The following is a 21,481-nucleotide window of genomic DNA, read 5'->3' as shown; positions in this document are numbered from 1 at the left end:
TTTATAATATATAGGTAATATTTATGTCTTTATAGGGCTATCCCGGTAATCGCCAATCGGTATGTGATTGTTATTATGTAATACTTGAAACAACTGAAGCCATAATAGCCTTTGGCCTCTGTACCATGTAGTGAGTTCCATAATGTCCAAAATCACACTCCACACTCATTATAATTTATAATATTGAAGACTTTAAGTACCTAGTTATTTAAATTGTACCCTATGTTACATAAATAAATACAATAAATAGGTACATCATATATATATTTATATATATAAGGTTCGCAAGTAGGTACCGCTCTGCTGTACATAAGTACATTAGATGTCGAGTAAATCACTGTTTTTATTGTCACTACGGGCCATGGTGGTGTATTAGTTTGGAATTGAATGATACATCATTTTGACTTATCTAAAATATAAACTAGATCTAATATTTTGTCCAAAACCATTCTCAAATTTAGCTTATGATTAGCTTAGTCATTAGTTTATGATTATGTTTAATAATTGACTGTTCAACACTTTGAATAAGTACCTACTAACTTTTATTGTAATTTTTGCTAAAATGTAAACATATAATTAATATTTTACTAATTTTGTAATTATTTACTGTTTAAATAATAAAACAGTTTTATAAAGATATGTCTACTACTGTATTAGTGTACTTACAATAATATCAAACTTAAGAATATTTGAAAAACAGTAGTTATGGGGATAATAAGTGTACAATCTCCCTTCTTGGAAAAATCATACGTTTGCCATCATATTATAATCCTTCCTCTTTTTGACAACATCTTAAATAATCATACCATTGAAATATATTACTCAAAAAATTAATAAACTCAAGATATTTATAAGTAGGCACCTAATTCCTTCTTTACTCCATGACCATGGTTAATGGTTATTATTTATTAATTACCTTCATACCAAAATTTTAAAGATGTAAATCATTAATTATAACTTAACACTGTAAGTAAGAAATAACAATAAAAGAAAATATAAAGGACAATATATTGTATTTAATTAACAATTTGCCAATTGTTAAGCTAAATAAATAATAAGAATAAGAACATTTCTCATAGAATCTTAATGATAAATTGCATTAACAATAAAAATTACCTTTCATTAAATATAGTATTTATAGTAATACATTTCTGAAGTTGAAAATTGTGTATCATTGTTACATACTGACGATTTGTTACACAGCACCCTGCAGTTCTGAAAGTTGTTAAAAATATATAGACCCCCTCGGCCCTCGGATGTATCATTGTAAATAAACAAAAACATTCAATGCATAATCATAGTTTATATTAAATTTTAAATCTTAAACAATTGTCATCAGAATAGTACAGATGTGGTAGTTATGTATAATTTAAAATGGATAGTATATATTATTCAATCACAAGCTTGCATAGTCACATCTAATATATTATTATCATAAAGATCCTTAAACTTATTATATGTATTATTATTGTAGACATCTTTAATTATTTTTATCTTTTATTTTTTGATTAATGATCACTTATAGTAGTTATTGATTATACATATATAAATATATTATACTTATATATTTTTTTTTAATAGTTTTAAACAGCACAATAAATAATATATAATCATAATAATAATAATAGTAATAATAATACTCATATAAATAAATAAATATATATATGTGTGTGTGTGTGTGTATGTATTTTTAGATATTTATACACAATTGCACACATACATTTATAATTTTTTTTTTTTTTTTGTTAAAACAGAATTCATTCAATCTACATATATTATCTTAATACATTTGTAGTATGTGAGTATAAATTAAAAATATATTGTTGTATAACTTCCACATGTATTTATTTAAAAATTGTATATAAAAAAATAATGGAAAAATAAATCATTTCATGTTTTAGTATAATATAAAACTTAAAATTTAAGCTAAAAATAATAATAATAATAATAATTATAGTATAATAGAAAATGCATAGAGATGTACGAGCAAAATGAACCAAAACAATTATATAAAAATTAACACATAAGTATACATAATATTTGGTACATGTTTACTAGTAATAAATTAGCCTAGTGTAATAAATTGTTGATTAGGTAAAACAATTTATATCATTAATCAAAACAATAAAATAGTATTATATAGTATTATTTGACTAAGTATAAATAAAGGTTTGTCAATACTCAAATGATTGGAACAAATATTTAAAATATTGCTAAAAAGGCTAAAATTGATATTTCATTATTTAGTGTAATATAAGACTGGAAAAAAGCGCTAATGAGAAGTTTATTTTATTATTATTATTATTAAATAAGTAGGTAGTAATTTTGAGAATGATATTTTCACTCGTGCATTCAACTTGATTCCTTTTCCTTTTCCTTTTCTTTAGCTGCAAATTAAAATGTTATTAATTATTTAAATATGTTTAATTAATATTATACTATTATGTGAATGCTAATCAAAAATGAGTTTTCTTAGTCGTTCGTGCATGCTAAGAAAATAATGTTTTTCTCTTTAGTATCTCATTTATGCATTAAATTATCATGGCATTTATTTTTTTATCACATATTCAGTTATAAATTATAATATTCAAATATTAGCGATTGAAGAAAAATAGAAATGTATTTCATAATAAATTTGAAAAATATATTTTAACAAAAGTTAATAAGAGTAATAAGACATTATTTAAAGATTTACGTCATAATAAACTCATAATACTCAATTCATCCAATATATATTTGAATCTACTTTGAACGTATTTAAAACAGAATAAACAGCAATAATTGAAAAACTAAATAAAACACCTAGCTATTCTAAGAAAATTATGAATTTTAGTTAAATAAAATATTTCATGGTAATATATATTTTTTTTTAATACAAAGTTAGACTGATGACTAGCTATACTTTTTCTAACAAGAGAATATTCTAATTGTATGCATTCTTTTCTCAGTTTCTCTGACATTAAGACCAATTATTGCACTATGACAGGATATTGCATAGATATGCATAGAAGAATCGAATTTTATCAGGCTGTAGCATGTTAGTGTCTTGCTAGACTAAGTGTAATTAGTATATTATGTTGTTTCTTAAATAGATTTAAAATGGAAAACATTTTAAATTATTTAAAACATATAGGTAATATATTTTGAACAAGTTTAATCATAGTTAATCATATATGAACATACTTGTAGGACTTGAAACTTCAGGAGTTGTAGTGCCATTAGCAGAAGAATCTTCTTCTTTCTTTTCCTTTTCTTTATCAGCATTCTTTGATTTTCCTTTAACTGGTGTAGCTGGCTTTGGTTTTGGTTCCAAGCTTGGATCCAACACAATTTTTCCAATATTTTTTCTATCATGCATTTTTTGCATAGCCTCACCAACCTAAAATTATACATAAATATTAATGAAATATATATTTTATCATATAAACTTAAATACTAAATGTTATAATATAAATACTAACATCTTCAAAAGCCCAAGTGGAATCAATAACTGGTTTAACCTTTCCATCTTTCCATAATCCAATAACTTTGTCAAATATGTTTGCCACATATTCAGACTGGTTTTGGTGGAACAACAATCGTCTTAAATTGAATCCCATAAGAGTTTTACTGTCATCAAACAATTTCAATGGAGAAATTTTATCCACTTGCCACCACTTCAAAAAAATAACAAATCAAAAAATAATTTTTTATTTATTTATTTTTATTATTAACTGGATATTCAAAACTTACAGATTTAGCAGCACTAAAGAAACTTTTTGTTTCTCCTGTGACAATGTTGGATGAACCTAAAAAGTTTTTTTTTACATTATTTATTGTTAACGAAACATTTTAATTAATTTTGCAAAACATTACAATATAAAAATACAAAATTTATATTTACCAAATAAAATATATTTTCCCATAGGTTTCAAAAGAGAGTACCCACGGCTACATTCTTCACCACAAACACAGTCCAAAAATAGATCCACTCCTTCTGGAGAAACCCTAAATAAATCAATTACATGTTTTAATATAAATTCAGTATTCATTAAATAAAATAAATTATGTAAATTACTTTCTAACTTCAGCAGCATAATCACTACCGCGTTCCAAAAGATGATCAATGGTTCCTTTTAAAGCTTCATGTTTAGTTTTTGATGCTACACCAAACACAGTGACATCTACAGTTTTGCAAAGTTGGGCTACTGCTTGACCCTGAAAATATAATAATTTTATAATAAATTATATTTTTATCATTACTTTTAAACGATTTAAAAAAGTCGTTTTTTCTGTCTAATGGGCAATAGTTTAGATTAAGGCAATTTAAAGAATGTTCTCTACACACAATAAATGTTCTTATAATGTAATAAAAAGGTATCTTTTTATCGCTGAACATTAAAATATTAGTAAGTACTGATTTAATTTGATATTAGTAGACGCTGTTATTTTTATTTTTATGACTACTGCCGTAAAATGTTATACTAAAAACATTTGAAATTAAAATATATGAGCTTAATTATTTAACTCTCCACATATTTTTAATTAACTTTACCCTTCAATTAAAAAAAAATATATAAGATAAACAAAAACTAAAAATTTAAATATTAAACTCGTTAATAAATCTAATATTATTATATGAATTAAAATTTAACACCAAATTGCTTACAAAATATGTATAATTCTGAAATAATTAATAAGAATAATAATTAAAGTTATCAATAGGTAATAGCTTTGTAAATATTTAAAATTGTAAACTAACGAATATTATTAAAAGCATATTATTTATATTGTGGGTTTTATAACAATTTTATATTCGTTAATTATTTAAATTAATATCAGATACCGGTACGTTAGGTTATACATACTATACCTACATAGAAATTATTAAGCTGTAGTTTTATATTTTATAATCTGCTTTTTGATTATTAATATTTATTTAGTCAAATAAAAGATAAATAAAAGAAACAATTATTCTAATCAATGTTGACTTAAATATAAATATTTTAAAATTGATAAATACTACATCCGCTGCAGACTGCAGTATTTAGTCTTATATTTATCGTAAAATTGACGTGGTGTATTTATAGTTTTTTAAGTTTGATTTAATATTTCAAAAGGTAGTGTAATTAAAATAATATATTTTTTTCATTTAGGTAGTTATAATAATTGTACAAATGTTTTTATATTAAATATAAATTTTTATATTTTTAGACTTTTAGTTGGTGAAAATATTTTTCCGGTTATTTACCCTATAACAATACTATAAAAGTACAAAATACAAACGTCTTCCAAATTCTAAACTAATTATTTCATTTTTATAAAATTTATTATGTATTATGTATAAAATATGTGTAAGGTAGTAAGATATACACACACACACATACATAACATATATATTGAGAGAAAAAAGTCCATAATTTATATTAATATCAATGTGTTTGTATGAACTATATAAACGTACACGGACATAAAATTAAATTAATAAATATGACCGATAAACTTAATAGAAACATAATATTCACATAACATTTGGATTCTCCGCTTTAATTATTTTATACAGCTTTTGATCAAAGGTTATCGCGATAAATGATATCTAACAATTTAAAACTTCATGACAGAAAAAAATTCTTGAGATTTCTAATAGCTTAAATGAACGGTTGTGTATCGGAAATTAAACGACAAAGAGAAAATCGCAGAAGAGAGAGCGTCTATAATCGATTGATCGCGGTGAAAAACAATTGACATTTATACCACCGTCGCACTAAGTAAACACGTGCCGCGTTTTCCAACGCCAGTCGGCAATCGTTATTTTTTTCACAGATGCAAGTAGACAATATTAAATTCTTATCTTTTGGTGACGGAAAGAGAACTAAATCAATTCATTATATTTGATTTAATTAGGTTAAATATTATTAATAATGTATTCCTTCGGAGATAATTTGCATTTGCAACGTTTTGAATCAAGCGTGGTTTTATTATAAATAGGTATTCTAGATTATCTATACAATTATAATAATATTCATATATATTATATATTTTAATATTTATTATAATAGTCACGATGGTAGATATATCGTTATATCCAATATCTGCTTTATTTGTAAACACGTTTTGGATTAACATGTTGAAAATATGTTCACCCATGGTTTAGTTTTCAATTTTGAATGATCCCAACACTGACGGTAAAATCAATAGTGAAAGATAGCTTATACAGAGGATTAGCACGCTCAAATAATTCCCAAGCTTACCCTCCACCTAAAATATATTTATGTATACGATTGATGATAAAGTATTATTTTACAGTTAATATAATATTGAAACGATATTTTTATCATTGCTTTATAATAATTTATGTATTTGATTCTGTTTTTTTTGTCAGTAGAAAATGACATAACCTATGAAAAACTAGGCATTTTAAGATGTTTATATAAAATATCATAATAGTCATTAATCATTATTGAATAAAAAAAATGTTTAGGTGATCATATATTAGTGAAACTCAAGCCCTTCCCTCGATTTAAAGTCCTATATAGTTACGCATATATGTCTAAGTACAATGTATTAAAATAATAATGTCATTTCGATTCACTTTATTTTAAAATTGTAAGTAGGCTATATAAGATAAACAACTAATAAGACGCAATGGCGATATTGGTGATTAGATGTTTAAATGAATCTATTATCTATACCTTGTGTTTATAATTAGGTAGGTATAGTCAGTATAAGTAAGCATTTTTATTATGAATATAAAATAATACTATTTTATCAGTATTATGCCTAATATTAAGCTTTTAAGTATGTTATTTCATATAAAATTATATCAAAAGAAAAAAGCCACTTGGGATCTGATTCCAACAAGTCCAACATCACAATTCACAACATCTTTAAATATTAAATACATATAAAATGTACTTCTTATTCACCCCAGCAGATGCAAATAAAATATAATAGGTAGTGTAAGAACTGAAAAAGAATTTTTATCGGGGGAGAATAAAATATGAACAAAACCAATAATATAAACTAACAAACCAAATGACAAAATTATAGGACCAAAAGTACAATATTTTAATGGTATTTATATACACACATATATTAAAATGTGGAGTGGAAAGGCAACCCCCATCTCATCAAAAATACGGACTGAAACTTACACGTGTTTGGAATGTTCTTATATAATAAATAAATTGTCTCCGCGAGTATGAGTCATTAACTATAGTCAAAAGTTACGAGTTACTCATATGTTGGTGACTGAGTCATTTTTATCTTACTTAGTTATGGTACTTAACGGCTAGAATATAGTTACTGTATACATCATTGTTTCGTATTATATGTGTATATAACTCTGTAAGCGACTTGAACGCGTACCCGTTGAAAGTTAGGAATTCTAACTTTGACTACCTTTATATACTTAGTCATCACTCGGTCACGATTGCCATACTCTATATATTATATACATGCATCTCGTGCACGGAATACATAACGTATATAATTAAAATATAATATATTTACCACTCCGCCACCGGCCGAGTGCAGTATCAGGCTGCTGCCGGGCTTGACGGCGCCCAGCTCGAACAGCAACACGTAAGCGACGATGTAGTTGGTGGCCAAGGCCGCGGCGTCCACGTAGTTCAGGTTATCCGGTATGGCAAACACGTTCTTGGCGGGCACGGACACGAGCTCGGACCACGCGCGCCACTCGGGCAGGGCCACGACGCGATCGCCGACCTGTGCAGGATAAAATACACAAGATTGTTATTACGTTTATTATATAATAAAAATACAAATTTAAATGTACAAAGTGATAAACAGAGAATTCGTGTTGGTTCGACTAAAACATAAAATAATATATTTTAATAATATGTGAATAGATTAGTTTTATCTTTTAGTATATTAAATGGTTTCTTATTTAATACTAGAAAAATCACTAATAAACCTGATTATAATAATATAATATCCGTTTGTGTTTACTGCTGTTTATCTGAATTATCCATCACCCATAGTACATTTGGGTACTGTGCAGGGTGATGGATAATCTACTCAATTCGTCTCCAAAATATTCTGAATGACTTAACGCACTACACGAGTTTTTCGGTATTATTTTTATATTTTATTCATCCGCTATCGTATACCTGCTTATACCATATGCAATACGTAACAACAATAACAATATCATCGTTGTTGTTATTTTTATTATGGTAATCGATTTGCACGTGGGAGAACGACGTCTGATTTTCAGTTATTCATATATAATAAATTAATAACCGATGGACAAACCGGTTGTCGGTCAAGAGCGATAAAAAAAGTATTTTTACGAGCACTGGGGGCTAAAAATAATATTATATAATGATAGAGGACTGAAGATGTAATGCCTTGGAGCTTATTTAATTTTCGAAACGTATCATTAATACGGATCCAGTGTATAGAACTCAATAATAAGCATAAGCTAGTTTGACACTTTAGTATTAAAGTCCATAATATAGAGTAGATAATATATGCAAATGCAATATTAGTACAACGATATATTATTGTGATATTATGGTTTGATTAAATAGGTCATTTTAATGTCAGAGACATTAATTGGATAATTAATTGATAATATACGTGTATCAAATATCAATTATTAAATAATATTACAATAATTACAATTATTACATAAAGGTTGCGCTTATTTGTAATTATATTTATACAAAAAAATAAATATATAAATCATTTTATTGAATTTGAAAATAAAATTAAATAAAAAACACTTCTAACTGTTGTTTTTGTAACATACCAAATATAATATTCTTAGTTTTATTATTTTATTAATTCATAAAAATAATAAATAGTTTATAGTTTAAAAATGTACTTAAAGCGAACATATTATTGATGAATATTTGAATAATTGAATAAGTTATAACTTTACACTAATATATTTTAAAAAATTCTCGATATTTGATATGCAGATACCGGTTTTTTTTATTATACAGTCGTCTATATAATGTTACTGCATTCAACATATTTATTTAATCGAAAAGTAAACTAATTTTTTTTTTTTTAAGAAAATGTAACGTTTTCGACGGCCTCTAACAAAACAAAAATCCAGACGTTCACTTATATATATATTTCTCTTTCATTTCGTCATGTTAACGATCTGCATCTGGTTTAACGCATTCACGTTGTCACTTATTATAAGGGAGAAAAAAATAATCACGCGTTGACGTACTTATAATGGTTCCCGAGACTACGATGGTGTATTATCATCTCGCAGCTGCGGTGGAACGTTATTCGGACCTTTTTTGTGGTTTACCTCCGTCAAAAAAAGAAATATTGCGTGCATAATTAACATTAGTCTGTACGATAGTCGTGACGTCGACATTATTAGTGGTTGGCGTGTCGTACGAAAAAGTAATAAGAATAAAGTTTTCAGAACTTTTGAACTACCGAGACAACATGTTGGCGGTGAATGGCGACAACGATCATGACGTGGCGTGTATACGCACACGCGGGAGTAAAAAATTCGATCGAATTGGCCGTTTATCCATTTACCGCCGAGCATAGACCGCTACGATGAATAATAATCACCCTACATAGATGCTGGCATTGAATAGGTGTGTGGTTTGTGTGTGTAATGCAGTATTCGATTATTAAATAATTAGACTCAATGAGGATCAATTATCGCCATTATTCACGTTTCACACGACATCGCAGCACATTCTTGGGTCTGTGGCCCGCACGTGTGAGAGCGCCCACCGAATGTCCACGTCTCCGTGACACTATAGTATACAAATAAGTGATGCCAGCAAACGGCGCGTCTCTACTACCCTCCCCCCAACAAACGATATAAAAAAGAAACGGTCTATTAAAATTTTTTTTTACTTAATCATATTGACGACGACGACGTTTGCATACCTCGAGGTTAGTAATCCGTATAGCTTCTCTATGCGGGTTATAGTTTAATTATTATTATTATTATTATTATTATCATCGTCTGTATATACGACACACGCACCGCTGCTGTGTATATAATATTATGTATACGCGCCGGACCCTCCTATGACATTGAACAGTGTAATAATACGTCCCGTCACTTAAGAAAATAACCGTCGCTCCGTCGCCACTTCGGTCTAGATGATAACATTGTATTTGTATTATACTAAAATTTACTACAGACGATTCTATTGTAAGTAAAAGGAGTAAGGATGTCACGGCATGCCGCGCCTTCTTCGCCTCTACGCTTATTTTAACCGCACGTGGTTCGCACGAACGATTAGAAACTTGTCCCTTTTGACGACTGTGTATACACAGATATGCGAGGTTAACGTCAAGCAACGCGTTTCATTGGACTGCGATGATGGAGACCGATGAGTGTGATGGAATGGAAATTGAAATCTATCCCTGTCGATCGTAAACAGTATATACATTCCTTCGCAGCTATAATGCTTAATCGTGTCTTTAACCCCAGACAAGGAGGCTGTATGGGCACCGCGTAAACATAACAATATTCTATATACACACATCACTATATATAATATATAAGAGAGATCACGTTCGCAATGCATACGCGAGCGCCGGATGCGAACCGACGCTCTTTGGTGGACGGAATAGTTTAAATTAAGCCGAGCTGTTAAACGAACACATGCGTTTTTCTCGTGTATCAAGTGACTCGTGTGTACATAAGATATATCATTATTAATCTCCGTCAAACACTTGCGTGGGCAACGATACGCGAATATTATTTTCGTTTCATTATTCATTTGTCTATTAAAAGAATATGACACCGGGGAATCGCGTATATAATACTATGATACATTATGAAGTAAGAATCAAGAGCGACTGGAAAATTGATATGCCTACGGCCTATGTTTCAAAACTCGATACTACCGACGAACACAATAATAATAATAATACATCCTATATAAGATGACATACATCATACACGCGAATTGTTGGTCACAAATTTATATCATCAGTAAATAAAATATGTAGTGGTTTTCTGCATCATGATTCATGATTTATTATATATGTATGTAGCAGATATTTCTCACCTTGAATTTTTCTACACCTTCTCCGACTTGTTCGATGACGCCGGAACATTCAAAACCCAATATGAACGGAGCTTTAGGCAGAGACTCGATCACGCCTTGTCTGGCCATTAAATCTTGAAAATTCAAACCACTAGAAAAAAAATCATCGGAATAATTAATAAAAACGCATTAAATAAGCAATTTTTTTACAATTATTTTCTTTTAACCGGATATAATAAATGCAAAATTGCAAACCCCACGCACGCTTTGTCGTTATCAGATAAAATTATTATATTATTATACATATATTTTACATAATCTGCGTCGGACATATAGTTTAAAAAAAAATTGTTGAACAGAAAAACATGACGAACTCCATGCTAAAATTGTTTTTTGTGAACAACATGTACGTATATATTAATACCAATTAATCGGTAGAAAAAAAGTGAATATTTATATTAGTATATCTACATAATATAAGTACTATACATATTTTACAATAAATTATAATATGATCGTCATTCGAGCCATCATAGTTATTAACTTAAGACTAATAACCATAAAAAAAAATGATCGTCATTATCTGTCTCGTTTTAAAAAGACAAGATTACTATCGGGACAAAAAATTAGAAGTGTACAAAACGCTAAGGGTAGTTACATTACTACAAATAGGCGTGTATACACGGTTTAGGTGTATAGTAAGTACTTATATATATATACATATTATGTAAGTCCATCTATATCGCGATAACAATCGAATACAGGTGTCTTTTAAAATAACATAATATTGTCGATACGACACACGACACTTTCATTTCCGAGTAAAAATCACATCGGTGTGTAAACGAAAATGGGTTTTTGTGTATTTTTCTTTTTTTTTTTTTTCAATTTTGTACAATCGAAAAACGTAATCCATTTATCGTGTCGCCTACACCGGCGGACGGGCGGGCGGGGTGCCCTGTATACCTAAGTATAATATGTACCTACACAAATACACAATACACATATCGCTATATACATTATACACATATACGAGACACGGAAAACGAGCCGGTGATTCAGAACGACAACGTATAATCGAGTTTTAAAAGCATTTCCAGCCCGCCGCCGCCGTGTCGGTGCGCCAAACCGACGAGGGGGCGATGTACAGATAGTGCACACCGAAAACGTTGCTATAATATTGGCCGTCGCGCGCCCCAATTTGCCCGACTTTTATTTTATTACGAGACACGATCGAGTGCAATAATTACATTGCAATGTAAACGGAGCGCGACACGGCGTCGGCAGCAGTGGCGGCGGCGGCGGCGAGGGCTGCAGTGGCGACGACGATGACGCCGTGTCCGTCGCGTGACCGACGGCAGTTAAACGCGCAGTACAAGTGATATAACTAAGTATATATAATATAATATATTATATATCGTATAGTCGGGGGGAATAACCCCTGCGGGAGGGATGAAGGAGTGGCGGCAGTCGCAAGTATAGCGCACAGTTGTTTAGGTATATATATGTAATTTGCTCGGTGTGGCCGGCGGTGTACATATATAATATAATATGGGTGCAGGTATAGGTCGTCACCGTGGATTGTACGTTATACAGCGTTCGCGGGGTGTATCCGCGGCACGGGGGTAGAAAAGGGGAGGAAAAAAACCGTATTTATCTGTGACGCCGACGTGTCTAGACGTGTTGTACAGTCACGTAACGCGATTGCCGCCAGCCGTCGGGCCGCCACGACGCTGCACGTCACCCATTATATATTATATTATATTATATGTATTATTATTATATAGGTGTATTATTTGTAACGACCACGTAGTTTTTGTAATATTTATATAATACATACACCGCGAACTATACTACTATACGCTCGGCGATACGTTTTTATTATTATTAGGTATGTACGTTTTATAAGTATTATAACGCACGTATGTGATGTATATATAATATATAGTAATATATAACATCATAATAATATAACCCATAGAATTTTTAATAATAATAAAATAAGTTAACTATAGCATAATACGTGCAGGCGGTGCCGGCGCGCATTCGTTAAAACGAGGTCCGTCGTCGTGACGATAAATAAAAAAATCGCGACACGCCGGTCTTATTTTTTTTTTATCCCTTCGGATTATTAATATTATTGCAGTCCAACGACTACCCACGCGTAATAACAGCCACTATACTCGCTATATAGTCGGTACCTAATAATTTAATGAGTTTCCTCACAGCCACTTGTATATTATCTGCCTGCGCACCATGACATTTCATGTTGTGTTAGGCGTACAGCTACCGTAAATCATTTTGATAACGGTTTTTATTTCGCGTGCCCGTGCACACGTCTGCTGTATACAACGGAAAACACTCTAAAGAGATTAGCTTAAATCTTCGACTGTGACGAGGTCGTTTTCATAATAGTAATAACGACGTTACTTCCGCCGTTTGACGCGGGTTGCGGAATATTAGCGTTTCTCAATCACCCGCGTTGACGCCGCCAGCCGACCCGACCCGTCAACCCGAGAAAATCGGAAGTATGATTAATAACGTATACTGTTCCGGAGGTACGTCAAGTATTAGATACCTACTGCAATTGGAAAACAGAGAAAATCAGTAGACCGTGCAACTTATTCTCACTTTTTTTTATGTAATGAAAATACGACTGCAGATACGCGTATGCCGTATAATATTATATACCTAGTTGCTTACTAAATTGTGCCACTGTGCCAGCATACGACGAATGCAGATTTCTCCTTGTTGACGGTTAACGACAATCGCACCGGAAAAAACTTTTCTTTTCCTACCCTCCTACCGCTACCACAGTTCTATATATTTTTTATATCACTACTTGATGCACGATTCACTGATTCGTTCGACGAAAAAACTATTACAATAAATACCTACTTCAGGTCAAAGGCGTGTATTAGCTGTGCCAATTCGGAAACATGAAAGCTACTTTAATATTATTACTTTTAGTTTTTACTGTGTAATTTGGTATGTTTCAACGCTATATGATATATGCTTATAATTTATAGGCACCTACTGAATTATTATATTAGTTTATAGTTTATTCACAATAGTGCTGATTGTTGTTCAAAGGATCCGACCTCATTTTATTATTATTTTTCACTGTTAACGATATATTATATTGTTTATTAGCTTAAACTGATATAGGCATTACTATACAGTGAAAAAAATGTTCTTTGTGTTTATACACGTGTCGACATGACACAATACAAATCATCTGTTGATAATCCCGACATCATCAAGCTAAATCATTATAATAATATATATTGTAGGTACAGTAAATAAAAAAAATTAGATATTGAAATTCGTACTAGGGTCAAAAACCTATATTTATTTTCTATGATATAACTATATAAGATACAACGTTAATCATAAAAATAACTAGGATTGGTGTCTTCGATTTGAAATGTTTGAAAAGAAAATTCCATAGTAATGAGAATTACAGTATATTGTATAAGTACGCGTGGACATTATATTACTACAAAGGTCTGTAGTAATATGAAAATGCAATATGCTTAAAAGTTATATTCAGTGTTTGATATAATCGTTATTGTATAATATATGTATACTGTATAGTGTATAGTTATCATTCGACTTTAACATTGTATAAATAAGCATGAGAAAATTATTGAATATTACATTCTGTATTTCTATTCAATATTATGTATTTAATATGATAATTAACTTAAACGTTTCAAATAATATTAATATATTATGTGATTCAACAATAAACATTACCTAAGCATTAGAAACTGTAGAAAGTATAAACTAATAAGCGTCTTTGATGATATTAGAAATAAAATAACGTAAAAAACATTAACGAATTTACGTAAAAATTAATTATATACCTAAGTAATAATAATAAATACTGGCGTGGTTTTTGAGTCGATTAGACAAAATAAAAAGCATAAAAAGCGGTGCTGGTGTACGTGACCCCGGCCTCGGCACCCATAACGTAAAAATAAATTTTACAAATAATGTAAAAGGGGTATACAAAATTTTGATGTAATAATATGGAAGTTACGAATAATCATTAGAGCTAAATTTCAAATATGCGGGTACCAGCGTAACGACTAGCATATCTATTATAGATATATTTATATATAATATTGTTGGTGTTATCGTCATCAAAAATACGATGACACATCAGTTGTTGAGTTAACAAGCACTTCCAAATATTTAATCCTTATTAAATTTATCTCGGTCAAAAGTCAAAATTACTATTATTATTTAGGTATAAGTTATCATTTATTGCCCATCATTAAAATAACGATAGTCTTTCGTCATATTGTTTTTGTCATGTACAATTTAAATATTTGACTACCTATACTATAACTATAAGTATATACAATTGGTAACATAACTGCTTTATTTTCTGGAATAAAAATTAATTTGCATTTAATTTTTTTGTTATATCACTTAAAATTATTGATAAATATATATTAAAAATGTAAAATTATTAACTGCCAATAATAAATATTAATTCAAGATATTAGATTAGAAATTTATAGTTTATTTAATGTTAAATACATCAAATATATACTGTATTATTTACTTTTAATTTCATTTTAATGTCACTTAAATTATAAATATTCTGGAAGGATAATGGAACGCATGGCATCAGGCTATTATTAGTTATTGCTTTTTAATTTTTATTACTTATTTTTATTTTTTAGATTAATTGTAATTATAATTATAATTAACAGTAACAAAAAATCGTGACCGATGGCTGATGGCTTCAACAAGCATTTTTAAGATATTCTATAGGTTAGTAAGATCAGTAGTGCTATATATATGTAATGAAACGTAATAAATTTAATTTTTTTAATTATGTATACCTATTTAAGAAAATACTCATTAGTCATTATGATTCAGAGTAAACAATTTGGTTGTATCATCAATACTGAGGTAGTTTTAATAATAAAACAAAAAAAATTATCGTTAGGATTTAGGGTGATCTAAACTAATTAAGACAATAAGTATTTATCAAATAATTTTTGTTTTGATACAACTAAAAAATGTTAACCATAGAAACTTAGGATTTTTCACTATTTTATATAATATCATTTTTTTTAACACAGTGAAATTTTGTTGAAACACAGTGTTCAAACATTTAGACTATTTATAAACTACATTTTTATAGTTAATAACATCAATCTACTCACACCATTCTTCGGTACGCCGGTATTTACTAATAACTTATGTTTTTGAGTAAAGATTATTTTAACCTCACGAACCAAGAAAATACTTAAGCGATATTATAATTATATAAATATATAATATTAAAAGAAGTATTATATTAATTACAAACATTGATTAAATATACAATATATTATACAATTGCTATACGATTTTGAGTGAAACAAACCGAAAATCTCAAAATCGTTTTTCATATACAGTATAATGAATTATGATTTAATAATATGAATTCAAATTCAACATATAGATTACTATATTCTACTCAGTGACAAAATACACTCAAAATCTATTATACAGCAAAACGAATTCTCTAGTAATTTATAATATTAAATGAATGTTTAATGTTTATTAGTTTCAAGAGAAAAACGGAAGTATTTGTTTTTAATGTTAAAGTCGGTGTTCAAACAAATTGATGAAATATTAATGACCAAAATAAATTTCAAATTATGTACCTGCGTAAAACATGAATGCACCAAAGTATAAAAATGTCATTAGTATAACTACGAATTAAATAAAAATCAACACATTTTATAGTAATTTATTCGATGAATGAAAAATATGTTAGGTATTTCACTTAAACGAGGAATTCCTTCACGATTTCTAACACACACCCCTATGGCAAGGAATGTTATCACTTCCTTCTTTTATAATATGTGTATTGTCCAATCGAGTTTTTATACCATAAATCTTTTGTTATACATTTCGTGTTTTTAACCCCTAGTAAGGATTGTGATCGAAAATAATTTTTATTTTGTGATAAAATTTAGTTAGAACTATGCATTGAACAATGCATGTCAGGTAAAAATATGGCAGCAATTGGTTGATACTATATAAATAGTTTTCCATTACACTTTCATCAATAAAAAACAAAAATTCTACAAAAACCCACTTAAGCTGTTGAAAAAGTTACGAATTTATAAATTAATTTTTAAAAATAGGTTATTTTTTGATAGTTTAATTCACAAAATATTATAAAACAATAAAATAGTAAAAGTGATGGTACATATAATATTATTAGTTGCTAATCTCCATCAACACTCGAAAATTTCAATATTTGTCAAAATGTCAATTATTTTGCTCCATTTATTATGTCATTATCATAATGTGGTATACCATCGCAAGTTGTTTATTGGTGGTAAAATATTTCTCTTGAAGTAGGAACAAATACTATAATAAATAATTCTACTAAGTGTACGATAACAATACGTATTGTTATTAAAATTAATCATTTTACACATTAGTTTTTGAATTCCACTGGTAATATAAAATAATGGGATCGGCTGAATGACTCATCATGAACCGAGGTGGGAGCTTTTTCGCATCGACCGATCGATCACAAACGCACGCAAACACCCATTCACACTGAAACCTGCTACAAAATATAATTTCCTTTATCGCAGCCCTCTTCAGAAAAACGGACGATTAGAATCACGATAATAAGTTTTGAGCAAACTAGGTGATGAGCTAAGCAGTTGTAACGAAAAGTATTTTTTTTTTAATAATACAGAGCGAAATAAATGTTAACGTAAAGCTGATAGTTGGGAGACAGATTTAAGTCTTATCAGCGCGGTGAAGGGATAGATGGAGAAATGCTCATCGAAAAAGGGTGGCGACTTTTAAGACACCGTTATACGCTATTGCTGTCTGCTGTTATAAAGTACGATATTACACTGGACTTGTTGATCCCTTTGCGATTTTGTGATAACCAGCGCGTGTGTGCGAGCCAAGAGACGGGTCGACGAAAGGCAGCGTAACCGTTGAACCCGTCGCCGCCGTTGAACCGATCGCAACATGTGTTCGTGCCGTCAGCGGCGGGCGCGGCGTTGCCAGGTTTGGTCAAAACATCCCTACCGCGGCACCACCGCGAGCCGAGCCCCATACATACATATACATGTATAATATGATAATACAATACACGCCCAAAACGTCCGTTCGCAAATAAATGCGAGTCATATATTATTTTGTTGCAAGTCTCGATACGATTTCGTTTACGAGCACATCCCAATTATTACGCTACAAAAGAAACCGGATTTTGTTTGTATAGCCACTATGAGAATTTTTTCGACATTCAACCAAGAAGATTTTGCCCCTTTATGACGCAAATACAAATATTTTATGTCTAATTTTACATAGAAACTGCTTGGCGAATAATTTATTTTTCCATCTTACCCCGACCATCATCGTTTCGAACGTCATAAGATTTACGATTCTCTCTACTCCGGCGGCTCTTTTATAAATATTTATTTTTGATTTTTTTTGTAATCGATATTCTTTATTTTTAAAACACGTGGTCGAGTATAATAGCATTACTTATTTATTGCGTGGTGCCATTATAGAACCACGATAGACTACAGAAGCATAATATTGTAATTTGTAAGTATAGCAAACCATACTCGTCGATAAGAACCGAGGCTATTGCCTACGATTAAAGATAGCCACCGGAGTTTTCACCTACTAGGTCAAAACAGATACTAACCGTATCCGGTATGCACGGTATTAGAAAAAAAAGGAATGCTGTTCTTTCGAATTCTATAACTATGAAGGTGGTAGGAAAGAGAGGGTTCAAGCATAATATTAAGAACAATCGACACAGGTAAGATTTCCATTACGTCGAGATAGAAAAAAAACTACAAAAAAACCATTTAGACGATACACGATTGGACAAACTATTTTGTATCGCTAAAAAACGAATGACTGGTGAATTGAATTTTAAACGTTCACTTGCCTTATACCTATGCCGGATCAGGGGTTAGTGACTGGTGGTAAAACGACGGACAAGTAGGAGGAAGACGTTACGTTTTCGCGAATGTTAGGTCAGTCACATTCAACGGGTTTTCGGGCGAACGAACAAGTAGTAAAATCTGCCTTCGCACGAACAAGCGCACACACACAATCTCGAGTTATTACATTATGTTATATATATATACATTTTGAGTTGTAGTTTTTGTCTTTCGATAGTCCAGACGGTGGCGTGCGCGTCTCAGGCCAAGGTTATCCAATTCCCTTTTCACTAAGCTATTATTATTTTATTTTGTTCGTTCTGGTAATTGAACAAAATACGACCGTTAAAAACTCGGTCGAGTTAACGAAACATAGATAATATTCAAATGATTCGGTCATCATTTCGTCGTTCTATAAACGAGTCAGTGGTAATAATAACTTACATTTTTTTTTTCGTAGAAACACCGCCACAACAGGCAACATTTCTGAAAATTCCGTTATTTTCCATTTCCGTGACGGTTAGGTAATACAAACAACCGATTATATATTTTTTTATGTTTTCGATATTAATCTGTCATTGAATACTACGATATAGGTATATACATATCTATTTTTTACTGTTTGAAGAGCTGTTATGCGTTAAATCGAATGTACAATGATGACAGATTTTTGAATGCCGTGATGGTTATGGTTATCAATAATAAGTATTAGCAGTAATAGAAAAAATAAAACTGGTATTATTTATTAATTGTAGAAATAAAAAATGATTTAACAATATTTGATCGTCCATATGTTTCGTTTCGTTTTTTCGCTAGCAGTCTAGCACCCCGCCCGTCCGATCACTATTGTTGTGCGTGAACTCGGCGAAAATGCAACACGTTGTCGGCTTGTCGCTCGACAACTATCGAACAACGGAATACCTAACCCCAGTTTTTCCAACCGACGGACGAGTCTACTACTGCGGGTCCGATTACCGTGGAGAACGGTCGCAGCGAAAAAGGGGAGAAAAACCCCGCCCGAGACGTCCATTTAATCCCCGTTCGGTGTTTGTGTACACACGGACAGCGGACGAATAGAAAAAATAATATTAATAATTATTATATAGTAACGACAATAATGTATAAAAGGAGATTTGGACACAAATAAACAGGTGGGAACGGCGGGACAGCTGCTACCGTATGTATGTGAATCGGGATTCGGGAGGGGTCCTATTGCCGCAGCCCCTGCGGGTAACGATTTATGGCCAAAAAGACGATTCGTCGTCGACGTCGTCTCGAAACACTCGTGCGAAAACTTACACCGAACATTATTATTTATTGTGATCGTTTATTCTCGTTCGTGGACTTAGGGCTTAAAGAGGGATTACGACTAACAGGTAGCCGCTAGACGCGAGATGACGTGGTATTATATCTACCCTGCCGACAACGAATGAGGGGGGTCGGCGGAAATCGATGAAAAAGAAATCGTTAGACGACAACAGGTTTATGTTGTCTCACGTACAAGTTGTCACATATATTATGCTTAGAACACTAATCATACCACAGGGTTACGAGGTGGTCACTAAATAACGTTATTCGGAGCAAAAAACGGGAAAGAAAAACGCCCACAGCGGCGGCGGCAGCACCCCTAAGTGTTCCCACCCAATGACAACTATTCTGTTCTTATCTTCCGTTCTAAAATCAAACCGCAACGATCGTGGTGAAACGCAGTATGAACAATAATAATTAAAAATATTATGTTCCCCGCGGACGATCTATATTTACGCACGATTCGGAGAGGGAGCGCGTCCGAACCGTTACGCAACCACCATATGTTAGAGTCGGCGACAGATCGGTAGTATGATAATCGGACGACCGGTACTCGCAGGGGTAAATAAATAAACGTAAAACTAATGAGGTACTGAAAAAGATTACTCACCATGCCTTTACCCTGATCACGACTTCACCCTCGCCCATGGTCGGTTCGGGTTTCTTCAGGATCTTGACGGACTTGAGACCACCGAACCCGGTGAGCACGACGGCTCTCATCTCGGCCTTTGGCGGTTCCTCGACGGCGGCTTTGCCGTTGCCCTCGGCTTTTGGCTGATCGGCGGCCGCGGTCTCGGTAGCCGGTTTCTCCTGCGGTTGGTCGCCTACGGCCGGTGCCGCTGCCGCCACTGGTGCATTTTCTTCAGCCATATTATTGTATTATCGTTGGTCGTGGATGTTTTTTAAAACGTCGACAACAGTGTGTGTGCGAGAAAAAAAATTCTCGTCGAGTTATCTCCTTGTCGGAAAAAGAAAAAAATATGATTTAAAACTCTAAATCGTCTGTAGCCGGCGTACGAGCGGGATTTCGTATGTGCGAGCGAGTGACGGTTGAAATAACGACCGACTGAGTCCGCGTTACAACGGTGAGTGTCGAGTAGACGTTATGTGCGTATTGGCGCCGACAGCGTTGCCGAAAGAACACGAAGCGCGGATTGTGGCAGCGGCGTCGATGATTCGTCCGGCGGCAGTGGTGCTGAGTGCTGACGGCGGCGGGGCGGCGGCAGTAAGTTTTACGCCACCCTC

The 21,481-nt window shown here is 31.6% G+C and overlaps 1 protein-coding gene across 1 annotated transcript; it reads right to left on the bottom strand.

Moving 5' to 3' along the window:
- Positions 1-1,283: 1,283 nt before the first annotated feature.
- On the bottom strand, positions 1,284-21,404 carry LOC114128638 (synaptic vesicle membrane protein VAT-1 homolog-like). The gene is made up of 9 exons (XM_027993197.2): positions 20,847-21,404; positions 11,010-11,139; positions 7,492-7,707; positions 4,058-4,197; positions 3,884-3,987; positions 3,733-3,788; positions 3,462-3,656; positions 3,184-3,379; positions 1,284-2,387 (listed from the first exon to the last, which is right to left on the bottom strand). Exons 1-9 carry the CDS (start codon positions 21,104-21,106, stop codon positions 2,353-2,355), a joined length of 1,332 nt encoding a protein of 443 aa, XP_027848998.2. The 5' UTR covers positions 21,107-21,404; the 3' UTR covers positions 1,284-2,352.
- Positions 21,405-21,481: the final 77 nt, after the last annotated feature.

The sequence above is a fragment of the Aphis gossypii genome, chromosome 1 (genome assembly GCF_020184175.1).
Source record: "Aphis gossypii isolate Hap1 chromosome 1, ASM2018417v2, whole genome shotgun sequence".
NCBI lineage: Eukaryota > Metazoa > Arthropoda > Insecta > Hemiptera > Aphididae > Aphis > Aphis gossypii.
This window is presented reverse-complemented; position numbering and strand designations above follow the sequence as displayed.